This window comes from Halichoerus grypus, chromosome 6, assembly GCF_964656455.1.
Source record: "Halichoerus grypus chromosome 6, mHalGry1.hap1.1, whole genome shotgun sequence".
In the NCBI taxonomy this organism is placed as follows: Eukaryota; Metazoa; Chordata; class Mammalia; order Carnivora; family Phocidae; genus Halichoerus; species Halichoerus grypus.
This window is the reverse complement of record NC_135717.1, coordinates 178846311-178863641: the sequence shown is the minus strand read 5'-3', so window position 1 is coordinate 178863641 and position 17331 is coordinate 178846311. Positions and strand designations below refer to the sequence as shown.

Genomic DNA, 17331 nt, shown 5'->3' with positions numbered 1-17331 from the left:
TGACCATATAGGTGAGGGCTTATTTCTGGGATCTCTGATCTATTCCATTGGTCTATGTATCTGTCTTTAAGAGGGGACTACAATGTTTTGACTACTGTAACTTTGTAGTAACTTTCAAAATTGGGAAATGCAAGTCCTCCAGCTTGATTCTTCTGTCTCAGACTGTTTTGGCTATTCAGAGTCCCTTGAGATTCCATATTAATTTTAGAATGGACTTTTCTATTTATGAAAAAAAATACCATTGGGATTTTGATGGGATTGTGTTGGTTCTGTAGAGTGCTCTGGTAGTATTCTCATCTTAACAAAATTCAGTCTCCCAACCTATATATTTTAATTTTCTGTCTTCTATTTAGATCTAGCAGGTTTGTTGTTGTTGTTTTAGATTTAGCAGGTTTTAGCAATAACTCTGGAGGGTTCCATTTATAAATTTTAAATGCCTAAAATATTTTAACTGCTTTACAAATTTAAGATATTTGTTAACCATTCAGTCGTCTGACCTAACAGTCTTTCCAAGCTTAAAAAAAAACATAATGAATGAACATACAAATGCAGTGAGCCAACAATTCTCTTGAATGTCCCTATACCACGAATAAACTAAGACTGACCGCGGCCAAATCCTTGGCCTGGCCTGGCTTGGTGAGGACACACTGTGCCTGGACACAGTTCTGTTTGAGGGCCTACTCCCAGCTTCAAATCTGGAGTCCAGGGTGGCCAGGTTAGAACACGGGCCCCATAGCTCCCGGAGTAACACCACGTTTCTCCCCTTTCTGGCTTCCAGAAGGAGAGGTGGAGGAGGTGTGTTGCCTCCTGCCCAGATTCATGAGAAGGCAGATACCCCACCCACAGGAAATCTGACAGGACACCTAAACCCCTGGGGTGCCCAGGACCCTCGTGAATCCACCCTCCCGATCTATATTCCCCACCCCCCACAAATGGTAGTCTCACTAATACAAGGCAGCCATTCTACACTCCGCACAAAAACCCTCGCTCACGCCAAGGTGCAGAGGCCCCCCAAATCTGGTCCATTCCTGCACCCACATCACTTCCAGGTTCCAGCTTGACACTTACCTTCCCTTGAGCTCAGTACAATTCCGTCTCGAAATTCTGCATTTCACATGCTAAACTGTGAAGTTAGCCACCAGGAAAGAAGCCAAAAACTGGTTGGAGTTTGAAGGACCACAAGGAAAAAAATACAGGTTGCGTCTATTTGAGCCCCTCTGCGTCTGTCTAGAGAGGGACGCCGGCCACTAGCCTTGGCAGTTCGCAGGCAGCCAGGGTCACCTGGAGCATTCCCTGGGCCCCTGGGTCCTGCACCGGCAGCCGCGCCCTGTGGAGGTCAGCTCCACTCACACCGCGCTGGCCTGCTCATCCCGTAGCAGAGGCACGGGGTGCAGCCTTGCGCTTAGCCACGTCCCGTTCCAGAGAAGCACTGCTGTGTCTCGGGGAAGAAGTATCGCTCCCTTAAGAACCACATTCCACAATGCAGCCTTAGCCAGTGTCACCAGAACAGGCCACAGCAGCGTCACCGGGGGGCCCTGGGCGCAGGAGTGACAGACACCCGGGTGCCCCAGACGGCTCCTGGACACTCCAGCAGGCTCACCACGGGGGCATCGTCCACAAGCTGGCACCATGGCTGGGTCTTCAACCGTCTGCTCCATCGTCCCAGCCGATCCTTGAGTCAGGGTCCCACACAGCAGCCTCTGCTTTGCATCTTTCACTCTGAAGAATGGCTTTGGCCAGAGGCAGTGTTGAGCAGGGTACCCTGGTGACGGGCGTTCGCGAGGCAGTGCACAGCGATGCTGGAGGAAGCACAGGGGACAAGGACAGCACGTCCAAACGCACACAACAGGGTGTCCATGATGACAAATCACTGCCCAGCATCACAGACAGCGCCTACCATGGTGGCTGACCTGCTGGTGGCCCCGGAGTTTGGTGAGAAAGCTACACGTGCTTGCACTCACAGGTGGCCCCCACTTCTGCCCTCCGGAGCCGGGCAGCAAGCGTTGTGGTTCCCCCAAAAGGAAGTCTACTGGCGTCCAAGGACCAGGTCATCGGGTCTCAGGACTCCTTTACGTTCTTAAAAATTATTGAGGACCCCAAAGGGCTTTTGTTTATGAGGGATATATCTATCAATATTTACCACGTTGGAAATTAAACTGAGAAATTCTCTAGGGAGCCTGGGTGGCTCAGTCGGTTAAGCGTCTGCCTTCAGCTCAGGTCATGATCTCAGGGTCCTGGGATCGAGCCCCACGTTGGGCTCCCTGCTCAGTGGGGAGCCTGCTTCTCCCTCTGCCTGCAGTTCCCCTTGCTTGGGCTCACACTTTCTCACCCTCAAACAAATAAAATCTTAAGAAAAAAAAAAAAAGGAAGAAAGAAAGAAAAGAAACAGGACGGATTGGAAGGGTGCTGGAAGGCTGAGCCCCAGGCCTCAGGAATAGGCAGAACCAGTCTGCTAGAGCAGGAGGAGGGCCACCTGCAGCAGGGGGAGGGTTCAGGGGCAGGAATGCCAGCAGGCTGGAGGAGAGCCAAGCTGCCCCAATGCCCTGGAGCTTCAGGCTCCTGGAGCCCAGTGAGGCCTGACAGTCCCCTGGGTGGACGGAAATATGGGACCTTGGCTCCCACTGCCCTCCCCCTACCCTGGGGCTTTTGGAGGTGGCCTGGTTATGGTCTGCAAGGGGCACAGAGAGGGTCTGGGGACCCTGGGACAGGAGCAAAGATGGCCTCTCCTACTCTGCACACTGGGGAGCCTCCTCAGGGATAGATCAGGATAGTAACTTTGGACCCAGAGAAGCAGCCTGCTGAGCACCTCCCTTCCCCACCCCAGCCTCTTTGGAGAAGGCAGAAAGGCCTCAGGACACCCTCAATGGCCCGTCACCCAGGACCCTTCCTTCCAGCCTCTCCAGCGCCCCCCTAGCACCCCATGATGCAGCTCTAGGGAGGGACCCCCTCAGCATTCTGCACCTGCCTTGCCTGAGCTCACAGGCTGAGAGGGAGTGTGGAGGAGGTCCCCCACGCCTGGGGAGGCTGCCCAGGGCAGGTCGCAATCTTCCAGAAGGAAGCACACGTGAACTGGTGGCCGGGAGCAAGTCTCTGACACATTTGAGCCCGTGCCCTCCTGACGCCAGCACTCAGCAGGTGCGGAGGTCCACGGGAGGACCAGGGCAGTGAGGGCAGCTGCCAACGCCACCACGTCCAGCGGCCACACCAGGAGAAATGGCAGATTCCAGGTCTGGGGCACCTCTGTGGTGAGCCGGGAAATCGCCCCTGCTGGGGAAGGCCACAGAGAACATGCTACTGCCGGTAGACCCATGAGCTCACCCCTCCCCATCTTTGCAGTGTGCACCCCACTTGCCTTCCCCGCTCCCAGAAGCTGCTCCAAGAACACAGCCTTGAGATAGCGATGTGGTGTCGAGCCCCTCCGCATGATGTGTGTGACTGGACCCCATTAAGGCCTCTGTACACACTTTTAAGATTCCATCCTTGTTTAAGGAGGCTCTACACCCAACGTGGGGCTCAAACTCACAACCCTGAGATCAAGAGTCACACGCTCTACCGACTGAGCCAGCCAGGCGCCCCTAAACTTTTAAGACTCTAGCGGGCAAATGCAAAGATCTACTTGTCTTGTGACCGCCCAAGACAAGCCTTGTAAGCTCCCTTGCTCAGAAACCTGCCACCTACCCATCTGCAGTGGCCTGTCTCTTCCATGACTCCCTGCCCTCTGAGTATGAAGGCTGGTTGCAGGTTACAACTGGGAAGCTCCCGAGGGGCTTGGGAACAAACAGCTGCCCAACAGATGTGCACATCAAATCCCTGGAATTTGTGAACACAACCTTATTTAGGAAGAGCATCTCGCAGATGTATTAAGTGAAGGATCTGGAGATGAGATCATCCTGGGTTACCCGGATGGGCCCATCACAGGGTCCCTATAGGAGCGAGGCAGAGGGGCGCCGACGGGCGGAGAAGCCGTGTGAAGACAGCAGAGAGGCGCAGTCACAAGCCAGGGGACGCAGGCAGCCCTGCAGCTGAAGAGGCAAGGAGGGACCCTCCCTGGAGCCCGTGGAGGGATCACAGGCCTGCCCAACACCATACCAGGATCTGACTTCTGGCTTCCAGAACTCGGGAGAATCCATTTTTGTTTTAAGCCACCATTACTCACCATGTGTGGTAATTTGTTACAAAAACACAGGGAATTACCCACTTTGGGTGTCTTGTCACACCAGACAGTGGGATACCCACCAGAGACCATTGTCATGTCAGGAGGACCTAGGAGCCATCAGGAGGATCTGGAAGCTCCACCCCAACCCTGGCTGAGGAGTCCGAGCACCAGCGAGGGTGGTCACCCAAGCACGAATATGCTGAAATCTACACATTCTTAACACAAAACAGACAAATGGGGCGCCTGGGTGGCTCAGTTGGTTAAGCGACTGCCTTCGGCTCAGGTCATGATCCTGGAGTCCCGGGATCGAGTCCCACATCGGGCTCCGTGCTCAGCGGGGAGTCTGCTTCTCCCTCTGACTCTCCCCCCTCTCATGTGCTTGCTCTGTCTCATTCTCTCTCTCTCAAATAAATAAATAAAATCTTTAAAAAAAAAAAAACAGACAAATGGATCACCTTTGCATGGTGCTAGGAGCTAACTCTTGCAAACTGTAAGTTAAGAGGAGGACTGGAGCCTTCACTCGCCTTTCCTATGGGAACTAACCAAATAGCACTTCTCCCTACTGCCTGGCTCTCTCTCAGATGAGTGAGAAGGGTGGCCGGGGGGCCGGAACGTCACCGCTCTGCCTTCTCATGTTCTAATCTGAACTAGGTGACTTCCAACAACACAGCTTATGCCGACCCGATCAAGAATATGCACAGCCTCTAAAGCACTCTTGCCCCTGACAGGCCAAATCTGAATCTGATTAAGCCTCTCTATGCATTTACCAATTAGCAGGAAATACCCAAGAAATGTTAACACCACAGGGATGCAATTAGCAAAACATCAACAGAAGGAAACTCCCTGAGACAAATGATCACTTTCTTCCAAGAAATAAGCTGCTAGAAGGCAGGGAGGAAGCCAGCGCTAAACCGCAGCATTGAGGGACATGTACTGGCGGGGGGGGGGGACTCATACGAAGGAGGTTATTGGCTAACCCAAGATGTGGGCGCACCTCGGGGCACGGGGAGGGCCCTGTGGGGCTGCTCATGCCTTAGGTTTGCTGCACTTAACCCATGCATCTGTTATACGAGGAGGTTTTCTGTAATCTGTTTTTCTAGCTATCGAATGTTTTGCTTCATCTTGTTCTTAGGGACATGGAGCCCAGAGCACTTGGTGACTGTTTTGAGAATGTGAGGACAGATAGGGTGACCCCAGGTTCTGATGCCAGAGCTGGAATGGTGAGCAACAGGTTTATGGTGGCAGGCATGACGGGACACACGTGTCCGAGGGGCCACGTCCTGCCTCCCCGTGCAGAGTGCCCTGTTGCCACGACAGGCCCCCATCTCAGTGAAGCTCGGGCTCACAGGCTGCTTCAATGTCTTTATTGGCACTGGGCAGAGTGGTCAGGGCAGGGAGCGTTGACTTAGGTGTGCATGGGAGTCCCGGGACAGTGGCCGTCCCCTCGGGCACCTGGCCAGGCTGGTCACCAGCTCAGCACACCAGGGCAGTACTTGTCGATGAGGCCCTGGTAGTAGGGCCGCAGCGCGTCCACATCCGGCAGTTCGGGACTCTTGGTGTAGAGGTCAAATTTGCTGCAGCAGGGGAGGGACCGTGCCCTGTGAGGAAGCCCCCGGCCCCTCCAGTCCCCTCGTCCCTCCCTCCGCCAGCCCCCCACAGGGATGGCCATACTTAAACTCCTGCACCCAGGGAAGCATGGCCAGGTCCTGCTCACTGCACAGCCGCCGGTAGTCGCCACCCGTGTGCCAAGGGTAGAAGGAGTGGAATCGGACCATGTAGAAGGCCTGAGGGCAGAGGGAAGCCACGCCCAGCACGCTCCAGGAGGGCGGGGCGAGAGGGGCGGGGCGGGGCGGGGCTTGCCGGGCCGGGGCGGGGCTCTTGTCTTGGGCCCTCCCCTCCACCTACCTCTGGGGGAAGAGAGAATTTGTTGAACTTCATCATCTGGTACATGTACTCTGTGGGAGACACGGCGTCACCCCCGGGCTCCCAGAGCCGGGGCCCCCACCGTGGTCCCCATCGTCCCCACGGCCCGCCTAACTGGCCTCACCGTCATGGCCCCAGGACATGAGGACGTTCTCCAGGCCGCAGTGAGGCTGGTACATGCCGAGCTCCGTGCTGCAGGGAAAGATAGAGGGTGAGGGGCGCGGGAGCAACGTGGGGAGGAGGACCAGCAGCGGGGGAGCAGTACCTGTGTCGAGCATCCTGGAGGTCCGGGTTGTCCTGGAAGGTGGAGTCACAGAAAACCACAGAGGCCTGGGGAGCGCAGCCAACTGGGAAGGTGTCTCCAACGACCGCCCACTGCGGACACGCAGCCACGGTGGGTGTGACTGGCCTGCCCACACGGCGGGTTTCCTGAGCCCAGGCTGTCCCAGCCTCACCCTGCTGCACCACCCCTCCACCCCTGCCCTTACCTGGGGCTCCCCTGCCAGAACCAGGACCTTCCCCAGGTCATGCAGCAGCCCCACGAGATGGAACCAGTCTGGAAGGGAGAGGGACAGAGCAGGCTAGTGCCTGGGGGTGGCAAGACTGGGGCAGAGGAGGAGGACGGGGCTTGGGGCTCAGGGGTGAGGCCAGGAAAGGGCCAAGACCCATTTGCCCTCCCACTGCAGCCCACCACGGGAGGGAGGTGCACCCTTGTCAGGGTGAGCTTTCCGGATGCCCTCAGCGGTCTGGAAGGCATGGAAGGAATTGGGGAAGTCCACGTCTGGGTCCGACTCGTCCACCAGCCTGTCCAGCATGTCCACAGCTTCCAAGACGGTCATTTTCTTGTAGGAGAAGCCACCAAACTGGGTGTGCTAGGCCAGGAAGGGGAGGTCAGCATAGCCACGGGGTTGGCTAGATCAGGGCCCAGTCCCTCTCCATCCATCCATTAAGCCTGGGGAGGTGGGGACTGGCAGCAGAGGAAGCTGCCAAGTACCTTTTTCCTGACGAAGTCTACGGTCTGCTGCGTGTGCATAAGCTTGTACGTGGCAAAGACACGGTCCAGGAGTGGGCCAGACTGCAAGCCAGAGGGTTAGCCAGGAGGCTCAATCCCTGCCCTTCACACCTGTGGGGCCCACTGCTCCGGTCTCCCAAGCTTGGCCCCAAAGATATGAATGGGGGCGTCCAAGGGCGGACGTGGAGCTGTACAAAGGGGCAGGTACTGCCCTCTCCAGAGAAAGATGGGGCTGGGGTGGGGTTGGGGCGGGGCCGGGGTGGGGCCCTTACCGTGTAGTTGCGGAAGCTGCCCTTGTCTTTGGCTACCTCTGGGTCCACATCAGGCCGGTAGACCAGGGAAGGGTCTGGGCCCTGGTTGGGTGGGTGATTAAACCCATTTCACCATGATGCCAGCTCCATGAGGAAGCGAGGACATCCCCATGGGGACACCAGAGCCTAAGAGGTGGATCAGCAGCGAGGCTGGCAGACAGCAGGGCACAGCCCCTCCCAGGCACACCGGCCATCAGAGGCAAACTCGCTCTGGGTGTCCTTCTCTGCAAAGTGGATGTCAGCCAGATGCCTGCTTCCAGAGTGATGCAGGGGTGCACGGGATGCTGTGTGGGGGCGCACAGCAGCACCCGGCATCTCCTCAGGACCTGGGTCTGCAGGGAGCCCAAGGGTGGGGCTGCTGACCCTTGCCCCAGCTAAACCTAAACTGCAGGAGAAAGACAGGAAGGAGGGAGCCCTTTGACCGGGACCAGCAGACTGGCGGGAACCAGCTGGGAGAGGGTGGGGGGCTGCCGCTCCTTCCCATGAGGGACAACCAGCCCCTGGGTGAGCAGTCTGTGGGGCCACATCTACGCTGGGTCTGGAGTACTCACCACAGCCACCTTCATCTTCATCTTGAGGGAGTAGAGTTGGCAGGTGGGGGAGAGTCCCACGGGCTGTGTGCCCCTATATATGCCCACAGGTTACATAAGAGACCGGACGCCACCCAGCCCCTTGGCCTTGGCCCTCGGTAATGAGTGACCATCCACCGTCCTCCTGGCCTCAGAAGTTAATGTGTCAGCACAGAAGCAGCTCCCAGCACCCCGACCCAGGCCCCAGCCCTCTGTCCCTGACTTCAGCCTCCCTGGGCGACTGACCTGTTTAGGACTGGAAGGCTGGAGTGCGCTGCCAGCCTCCTGCGCTTCCCCCAAGGGTTTTAAACACCTCCCAGCCCACAGTAGGCCCCTCCCAACAGGTCATGCAGACCCCAGACCCCACCCATCAGCCTCAGGCCCTTGGGATTCTGGGAAGGGCAGGGGCTTATAAGAAAAGTTATTCTGACACTTGCTAAATGGGAGTGAAAGACTTTATTCACCACTATTGCAATAGGGGAGAGAGAATCAGACAAAAGTAAAGACAGCCAGGGACTGACTGCCAGTAAGCAGAGTGGGGTCAGGGGATGGAAAATTGCTAAGGGCTGATATCAAGGGTGGGGGGATTCTTGCTAACCCGGCTTACAGGATTCTTGCTAAAAGGCCAGCCAGGTGATCAGATCTCAAGGGCGGGGGTGGGGATTCTTGCTAATACTGGGTGAGGCCTAGAGGAGCCGCCTGGCTGGTTTGGTCAAGGGTGGGCTCTTTGTCTGGCATTTGAGGTGAGAGGCTCCATCCGGAGTCAGGGCAGAGATGAATTCAGCCGGCACTTACTGCATGGACCCGAGCTGGGCACCAAAGACGCAGCAGGGACCTGACTGATATATACACCTTCCTGGGAGCTGACATTCCCCAAGGAGGAGGCAGACACACAGCAAAACAAGTCATTGTCGCCTATGGGAAAGGCCGGTGCTCTTGAGAAAGACAGTGGGGGGTCTGAGTATGGTCAGGTCTGGGAAGTCTGGAGGTGGCCCGAGGGCAGTGGGTGACACTCAAGGTGTCAGTCTCCACCTGGTGGTGTGCGGGTCGGAGCACCTACTCAGCTTCACTGAGGCAAGAAGGCTGTGGGGGTGGGGCCCTGCTCCTACCTGTGCTGAGAATAAACTGGGGGGGAGTGCTGGGGCCCCCCACTTAAAATGGCAAAGTTCGGGGGGCACCTGGGTGGCTCAGTTGGTGAAGCATCTGCCTTCGGCTCAGGTCATGATCCCAGGGTCCTGGAATCGAGTCCCCGGTCGGGCTCCCTGCTCAGCAGGGAGTCTGCTTCTCCCTCTGCCGCTCCCCCTGCTCATGCGCTCTCTCTCTCTCTGTAGCTGTGTGTCTCAAAGGAATAAATAAAATCTTTTAAAAAATAAAATAAAATAGCGAAGTGCAAGCTGCCTTCAGGACTCTCCCAGGGCTTGACACGTGCTGTCATCTGCTTATTTTACCTTTGAGGTTCTTCTCCTTCTGCCTCCTCCCACTAGGATGTCAGGTGGGGGGGTAATCGCTAATATTTCTCGAATGCTCAGCAAACAATGCTGAAGGGATGGAGGGAGCTCCAGGGAGGTGACTGGAGCCATCACCCCAAAAGCAGGTGGTGGCTTGGACAGAAAAAGGAGAAAATGACCAGCCCACAGCATTTGTCTGAGGAAGATGAGGCTGGTGGGTGCTCTGGGGGAGCTCGGGTGCTGCCACTGAAAGTCCAAGTGGGGCATCAGGTCAGTGGCCCCGGCGTGGCCTGGAGCTCAGGGGCCGGGTGGATGCCACATGTCACGGCACAGGGATGCCTTGAGGTCAGCAGTCCATCCTGCTTTGAGGAAAATCCACCCGCACTTTGGAATGGCCCAGCAAGGGTACAGGGCATGGGATCCTGGGGGTCTAGAAGCTCTGACCAATTGGACGGGACAGTGTGGGGGGTGTTCTCGGCAGAAAGAACATCCTGTGCGGAAGACCAGACCACACACAGGCCCAGGACTGGAGCCTGGGGGGGTCTTGGCCACGTGGCGCTCCTAACTGTCCAGCTTTGACCCTCCTAGACCCCTCCTCTTCCTCTCTCCCTGGTCCCCCTCGCCAGGTCCTCACTGCCAGCTCTCCCTGCCTGCCCTGCTGACACCCTTCGGTGGCTCTGAGGCCCGGCCCACTGGCCTCTCCTGCCCTCACTCACTCACGCTGGTTCCAGCCTCTCTTAGCTGCTTTGGGGGGGGCAGTCCCCAGCCACACCCACTCCTCCTGTGGCCTTGGGGCCTTGGCACTCTCAGCTCCTTCCCCCTGGGACCCTTGCAAACCTCAGACCTACGCTTCCTCCAGGCAGCCTTTCCTGCCTGCCTTACTCTGCTTCCCACACAACACGGACCACTCTCACTGCAGGGCAGGAACCCGCCGGAACTGTCCTCACAGGGCCTAGTGGAGGGAAGATGCCTTACCTGGCCAGGTGATTCCCAAGCCAGAAGAACAAGTACGAGGGTGGGAGCCCAGATGGGAGTTCCAGGAGCCTCCCACCCTTGGGGGGCCCAGGGTCTCTGAGGGGCAGGCCTGCCAGCAACCCAGAGCACCCCTGATGTCTGTGGCTGCGGTTTCTGCTTCTCGAGGTGGGAGAAGGATAGCGCTCTCCTCACAGGGTGACCGACAGATGTTGACAGATTAAGTGCTGTTATGAGTGTTTGCCGAGTACTAGAAACCACCTTTCTCTTGGGGTACCTGGGGGACTCCGATGGTTAAGCATCTGCCTTCGGCTCAGGTCATGATCTCAGGGTCCTGGGATCGAGCCCCGCATCGGGCTCCCTGCTCGGCGGGAAGCCTGCTTCTCCCTCTCACTCTCCCTCTGTACTCTCCCTCTCTCAAATAAATAAACTAAAAATCTTTAAAAAAAAAAAAAAAAGAAAGAAAGAAAGAAGGAAAAAGAAGCCACCTTTCTGAACGCTGGGTCACGCCCATATGACATGGGGGTGTCAGTGATGAGGGACTAGCAAAGGCTCAGGGATCACAACACGCAAAGGCCCGACCTGGGGCGATATACACCACAAGGGGCCAGAGATCCTGTTCTAACCTTTAAAGGGCAATCTACCTCCCCAAATTCTCAACAAGCCTGCTCCAGCCTCCTGCTGTCCCTGTGCCTGCCCCCAGTGGGTCCCCAAGCTGGGTGGGGTCAGGGAGACTCTGTTGCCTGCGGCGCCCCCTACCCTTGTCTGGCCCTCCCACCCCACTTGAGGTGGTGATGGTTCTGACCTCATTGACCAATTTGAGCTGGGAGATCTTGCCCCCACCCAGCCCCACCCTGTCCTGAGGGATGGGAAGGGGCAGTCTGCTCTGGGCTGCCCGGCCCCCAAATGCCCCAGTGTGCCTCCAGAACCTCTACACCCTCTCCCAGGCTCCCCAGCTACCTGGCTAGAGACCCAGGGAGGGGTCTCCATTTTCACCTGGAGCCCTGAGGCTCCAGAGAACACAGCTCCCAGCAGACCTGTCCTCCATTTACCCTGGCTCTGGGGACGGGGACCACAGTGGGGCCCTCCTCCCTGCCGCCCTCCCAGTCTCAAGGGCACAGGGAGTGGAAAGGCTGGGGACCTGGGACAGGCAAAGTGTGCATGCCCAAAGCCAGGGTTGAATCTGATGCTGTCAGGACCGGGGCGATGGGGGTGGGGGACGGGGTCATGCTGGGCCAACTGGTGCTTGCCCAGCATGGCCCTGGGTATTCAGGACCCTGGCTTCTGCTCCACATCCTTGGGCGGACCCTGCCCCTCTGAAACCCTTTTCAGGGGTACAGACTCTGCCTGCAGATCTCCTTGGGTCTACACATGTGCGTGGGTTTCCGCGTCCAAAGCTATTTAAGATTGCTTGCTACAGAAACTGGTGGGGGTGGGGTGGGGGCTGGGTGGGGGCTGGGGGCCCAGATGCAGCTCTGGGGTTGAGGTGCAGCATCCCAGCGGGGCCAGGCATGGTTATGGCCAGCTCCGCGTCAGCCGTAGCTGTGGGGGCTGCTGGGGTCCATGGGGGCTGAGTCCCGTGGGCCGGCTGACCCAACCAGCTGCCAGAGGCGGTGGCTGAGGTTCTGCACCTGGCAGGTGCCCAGCACACAGCCCACCCGCAGGAGCTGGGCTCGGGGCCTGCGGGGGCCCAAGTGCCGGCGGGGGCCGTCCCGGAGAGGCCGACCCGTAGCGGGGGCTCGGCTGGCGCTCCTCTGTGGCTGGAGGGCCTGGTGTAGCTTCCAGACCACACGCCGAGGTGCAGGGTGTCGAGGCTTCAGGCCACCGGAAGGGGTCCTGGCTGGGGGCTCCCTGCAGAGGGGAATGGAGGAAGTAAACCTGATGGCCCAACCTTTCGGGGACCCCCCCAAACCCACCCACTTTCCCCTCCACACAGGCCTGGGGTCATTGGCAGGGGAAGCCCAGGGTCCCTTTGGAGCTCCGGGCTTGGGTCCTGGCTCTCAGCCACCTCAGCAGCCCAGGTCACATGTCCATTCACCTGTGCCTCCCTGGGCAAAGGGCAGTGCCGGCCTCTGTGGGTCACTATGTTCATGACCCGTGTGACCCCCCTTCCCAGCCCTCCCTTTGGGGGGGGGTGGGGGATGGTGGGCAATCCTGGGGATCCCTCCAGCCTCCCCTCTCCTAGCCAACCTCTCCTTGAGGGGGTTGCTCTACCAATGGGGGAGGGGAGGGCCCTAGGAGAGAGGCAAACAAAGAGGGGCCTCTTGCCCTGCTCAGCGTTTGCTGAAGGCATATTTTCTGGCCCTTGATTTAGGAGGTAAGCCCTGGCAGCGGATGGGGGTTTCCCCAATGCTGGAGGAATAGGAGGAGGGGGGTACGGGGAGCGGAATGGAGGGGGCCCTCCCCAGGCATTCTGGTTTCCTTCTCTGCGGGCCACGGTTTGGGCTGGTGTGAACCCCACTCACCTGGGTGGGGCAGGCTGCTGGCTCCGGCCCAGGCTGTGGGACAGCGTGCCTGGGAGCAGCAGGTAGAGGAGGCTGATGCAACCAAAGGTGACCGTCAGGAGCCGGGCCATGGCAGGCGGGGCTGGAGGGAGTGTGAGCCAGGCAGGTGTGGGGGACTGACGGCCCTCACCTCCAGCCACCCCTTTCCCTGGCCCATTGGGAAGCCTTGGTGATCAGGAGCACAGGCGTGGGGACAGGCAAGCTCGTACCTACGTCTGTCGGCGAGTAGGTGTCAGGCGAAAGGCGGCCAGTAGGTCTGCTGTTGGCTGGGCGGGGAACACCTGGTGGGTGGGGCACCTCCTCAGTCAGTCTGTGGTCTGTGGTTGGTCGGGGTCCTGCTTGGGACCTGGCCTCAGCACCTCCAGAACTAAATAGTCTTTCCAGGAGGAGGCGGAGCCGGATGCCCCAGCTGGGCGGGGAGCCCGGCCCTCCTGCTCCCTATTCCTGCCCAGCCCGCTGGGTAGCACGGAGGGTGCAGAGAAGGGGGGTAAGCCTGACAGGAGCCCCATCCTGCTGCGAAGTGCTCCGACTGGCCAGGGACCCTAGCGGCTACCAGCCTCATCTATGGCGCCTTCTGGTGGAGAACACTGTCCTGGAGCCTGGGAATCTTCCAGGCTGAAGGAGTGGGTGTTGGGGCTGCAGTCAGCTAGACCGGGTCCCGCCCCTAGGTGTCTGCCCTGATGAGCGGCCTGGGGGGCCTGGCTAGAATCACTGCTGGAGAAGAGCAGCTAGCTAGTCAGTTCCTCACAGAGGTGATTTGGAGACCCTTCCTCCAGACCCCCTCACAGCTGTGTTCTGAAAAATCTCCACCCTCTTTTCCCCTTTTAATGAAGTATTAAATGGTTTTTGTAAGAAATTTAAATAAGTAAAAAGTGAGACCCCTGCAATTGCCACCCACTGTGGATTCTTCTGGGTGGTCACCACATTCCTGACTTTCTCTCACGCACACTAGTGTATTTCACTAGGGGCCGGTGGTGGTGTGCGTGTGTTACACGGGCATACGTAAGTAAAAACATATATGAAGAGAGAGACCGCCATTCTTTCTTGTGCTTGGCCCTCCTCCAATGTGTAGGACTTCTGTAACTTCTTAATTGATCTTTTATTAATGAGCAATTAGGCCATGTCTGGTCTTTCCAAGAGCAAGAACTCTTGTACTGTGAGCTCAGAGAAGTGTCTGGATAGGATACTTTCCTAGAAGTGGAAATTCTGGTTGAAGGTGAAGCTGTGTGTTGACGGATAGTACTAGCCGTTCTCCACAAAGCTTGTGCCGTCCACTCTCAACTGATAATGGGCTTGGCTTTAGCCATTCTTTGGGTCTTTGTCTATCTGAGAAGGGACAATTACCCCACCCCCCCCCCCCAGATGCTTCTTTGATCATCTGAGCATCTCTGTGTCCATTCACATCTCCTCCTGTCTTAGCTGCTCCAGTCGTGTTCCCTCTGTCAAGTCATCACGGATGACCTGGTCACTGCTCCTGCTGCACACGCCACGGAGCTCAATAAACATTTGCTGGGTGAATAAATCAACAAGTGTGGAACGCATGACATATTAAAGAGCTTGGTTTACATCCTGAAGAAGGGAGGGAAGCATCAGCAGCTATTCCGGTTTCTATTTGTTTATTTATTTTTACCACCTGGGGGAGGAGAGAGAGTGAAGCCATCACATTTATATTAGAAAAGTGCCTGGGGGCGAGCAGACGGGTCTGAGAGAAACTGAGCAACTCTGGGGGGCAGGCGAGGAGGGTCAGCCCTCCTGTTTGCTGATGCAGGGAGCCCCTGGTGAGAGAGGGTAGGGCTTGGCTGCCTGGGGTCATCCTGGCCGAGGTGTCTGGCTGCCCTCTAGCCTTGTGGGCCTGGGGCTGAAGGGAGGGCCGACCTGGAACACAGATCTGGGAGTTTCACAGATGGCAAGGCTCTGGGAGGCAAGAGGTGTGGTGAGCTCTGCCCTCAGACGGTGCAGACAGAGGACAGAAGCCGCATGCCAGCTCTGGAGGGACACCCAGGGAAGGGGTGGGCAGAGGACCCCCAGGGCAGCCTGCCCCCTCCCCCCAACCTGTCCACCACAGTCGCCAGTGCCGCCTTTCCAAAACTCGAAGGTGATTGTCCTACTCACCCCTCCAATAAAGAAAAAATTAAATCAAAATTCCTTGCCTCTGCAAGATTTTTTAATCTGGGAAAGTGAAGGTAGACCTCAGTGCAGTTCACAGGCCTGTGGGTCACTGCATTCTTTCAGAATACCTGCTGCCACCATGGGCCTGTGGTCCTGTCTCCCCCCCAAACCCACAGATGCATGGGGTGTCCTCTGGCCCCCAAGTCTCAGCCTGGCTGCTTATTTTGCCCCTGTCCCTGCTGACTGGATGAGAGGCCCCCTCTGTGGCCCCACAGCCCCCTGGACAGCGCATCTTGCAGTCCTTACTGTCTGTAACGGTGTGTGTGTCCTCCAAGGGGAGACCGGGGCTCCCTTCAGTTACGCTCAGTTGCAGGAGCTGCTGGCCTGTGGAATTTCGCAAGAAGCCCAGAGGTTTCCCTGGCGAGTGGGGACTGGGCCACAGGAGGAAGGTGGTGCTGGTGACGTTGGAAGAATGTTTTAGAGAAGAAATTTGTGTGGGGCAAGAAAAGCGAGGGTGGAGGCTGGCTGGGCAAAGAGCTTGAGGAGAGGTTTTGCTTGAATGTTTAAGGTGGGGAGATTGAGTTTAACCCTCATGGCCAGGATCTGTAGAGAGGGCACAAGTGAGGATGGGGGCCACTGATAGGGAACAGCAAGTGGGGGGGAGGAGGGTGGGAGGGGCAGAGCCTCAGTGGTAACTGTGGAAGGAGGAGCTGTGGTGTGAGGGGGCAGACTTGGGGTTTGCTAATGCAACACAAGGCCTTCCCTCTGATGGCTTTGTTTTCTCTATAAAGGAGGGGCAGTGGGGTCATCTCTGAGACATAGCAGGTGGGGTCAGAGACTCCCCGGACATCAGCAGGCTGGGAAGTGGGGGGAATGGCCATGGTGTCATCATGGCCACTTTGCACTATGGGGTGGTGCAGGACTGTGCGTGGCTGGGGTTTGCCAGATGAGGACAGCGAAAACAAAGTCAGAGAGGCCAGGGGCTGACAAGGACATGGGCAAGATGAGAGGTGATGGGAGCCACAGTGGGTGGGGGTAAAAGGCAGGAAGGAGTAAGCCAGGGAGAGTGACTCCCTGTAAGAGGGCTGAACCTGCTGGAGAGAGGAGGTAACAGGGCAAGCCTGGTGCCCCGGAGGAGGTGACACGGACAGTGCAGTGGTCAGGAGACTTGATGATGAGAAACTCAGTGGGGATATCATGGTCTAGAAGGGACCCCAAACCTACCCTCGACCCTAAGGCACCTCTGAAAGGGCTGCAAGGAATGGGCTCCTAAGGGCATGAGGGTGGGGGAGTGGGGCACAGGGTCTCCACAGTCTCTGAGGGACAGCCAGCCCTGGACTCAGGCGCCAGGCCAGAGGATTTGCCAGGGACCCTGCCCGCCCAGGCACAACTCGACGGTGTGGTCGGTGTGGTAATGTGGTGGTGAGGACCTTTTTGGGTATAAGTGACAGAAACCAACTCAAGCCACCTGGGGCCAAAAGGAGGGCTTCTCAGCCTATGGGCCCAATACCCAACAGAAGCAGAGGTGTGGCTGGGCCTGAGCCCCAGGACCGGGAGCAGAGGGAAGGGAGCGCCTGGTGGGATCTCTGGGTTCAGTTTCATTCATTCTCCAGCTGGCTCCTGCAAGGGAGGGGCACATGGATGTGGGCAGTCTGTTCCTTTCTACGTTCTTGTGCAGCCAAGCATTGAAAAGCAAGCCCAATCCTGCCAGCCCCCTCCCAGCTGATCAGTGTCGTGGCCCGAGGCTCCCTCCACCTCTCCAGCTCCTCTCCCAGCACGTCCTGCCCTAGACTCCGTGTCCCCCTCGCCCATCCCTGTGCCACGGCGGGGAGGCCCCGGCCGGTCCTCGCCCCTGAGGGTGGTGCGGCCAACTCCCAGGCACCGCACCCGGCCTCCAGGTGCTCTCGGCTTAGGACGCTGCTCTTCACAGCGGGACCGGCAGCGCACCTTGTTAAAGAACACCCCACCCAAGGGGGGCCCGAGCTCTCCTCGGGCCGCGAACCCCAAGGGCAAGTCCTGAGTTCTCGCCCGCAATCCCCAGGTTGGCAGCCCGTGAGGGGACGGCCCCGGGCTCGTCCTGTGCCCCAGGCTTGGGAGATCTGGGGGCAGTCCCGGGCCCTTCTGCCTTCCTCCAAACTGGCAGCGCCGGCGTACAGCGGGATCCCCGGGAGCTCCCAGGAGCGAGGCCCGGCCGGTCTCCACCCCGGCGTAGGAGCCCGGAGCTCCAGGCCACCTCCGACCCCGGCCGCGCCTGCCGCTGACCCGCGCGAGCCGCCGTCGCTGTCAGCGCCCGGGGGGCGGGGCCGGAAGGGGACCCGCCCCCGGGA

The 17331-nt window shown here is 58.2% G+C and overlaps 2 protein-coding genes across 2 annotated transcripts; both read right to left on the bottom strand.

Moving 5' to 3' along the window:
* Nucleotides 1-5534: 5534 nt before the first annotated feature.
* On the bottom strand, nucleotides 5535-7974 carry MIOX (myo-inositol oxygenase). Its single transcript, XM_036093535.2, has 10 exons — nucleotides 7954-7974; nucleotides 7364-7444; nucleotides 7074-7154; nucleotides 6789-6951; nucleotides 6568-6635; nucleotides 6345-6454; nucleotides 6204-6271; nucleotides 6062-6111; nucleotides 5828-5940; nucleotides 5535-5730 (listed from the first exon to the last, which is right to left on the bottom strand). Exons 1-10 carry the CDS (start codon nucleotides 7972-7974, stop codon nucleotides 5622-5624), a joined length of 864 nt encoding a protein of 287 aa, XP_035949428.2. The 3' UTR covers nucleotides 5535-5621.
* A 444-nt stretch (nucleotides 7975-8418) lies between these two features.
* ADM2 (adrenomedullin 2) lies at nucleotides 8419-13239 on the bottom strand. The gene is made up of 3 exons (XM_036093547.2): nucleotides 13105-13239; nucleotides 12857-12977; nucleotides 8419-12242 (listed from the first exon to the last, which is right to left on the bottom strand). Exons 2-3 carry the CDS (start codon nucleotides 12964-12966, stop codon nucleotides 11924-11926), a joined length of 429 nt encoding a protein of 142 aa, XP_035949440.1. The 5' UTR covers nucleotides 12967-12977; nucleotides 13105-13239; the 3' UTR covers nucleotides 8419-11923.
* Between the last annotated feature and the right edge of the window lie 4092 nt (nucleotides 13240-17331).

Excerpts from the sequence above, each read along its gene's own strand:
- MIOX (XM_036093535.2), bottom strand. The coding sequence starts at position 7,974 with ATGAAGATGAAGGTGGCTGTG. Across the intron at positions 7,155-7,363 it reads GCAGCTTCCGCAACTACACG|TCTGGCCCACTCCTGGACCG; the intron begins GTAAGGGCCCCA and ends TCTGGCTTGCAG. Across the intron at positions 6,455-6,567 it reads TTCTGGCAGGGGAGCCCCAG|TGGGCGGTCGTTGGAGACAC; the intron begins GTAAGGGCAGGG and ends GCGTGTCCGCAG.
- ADM2 (XM_036093547.2), bottom strand. The coding sequence starts at position 12,966 with ATGGCCCGGCTCCTGACGGTCACCTTTGGTTGCATCAGCCTCCTCTAC. Across the intron at positions 12,243-12,856 it reads CAGCAGCCTGCCCCACCCAG|GGAGCCCCCAGCCAGGACCC; the intron begins GTGAGTGGGGTT and ends TCCCCTCTGCAG.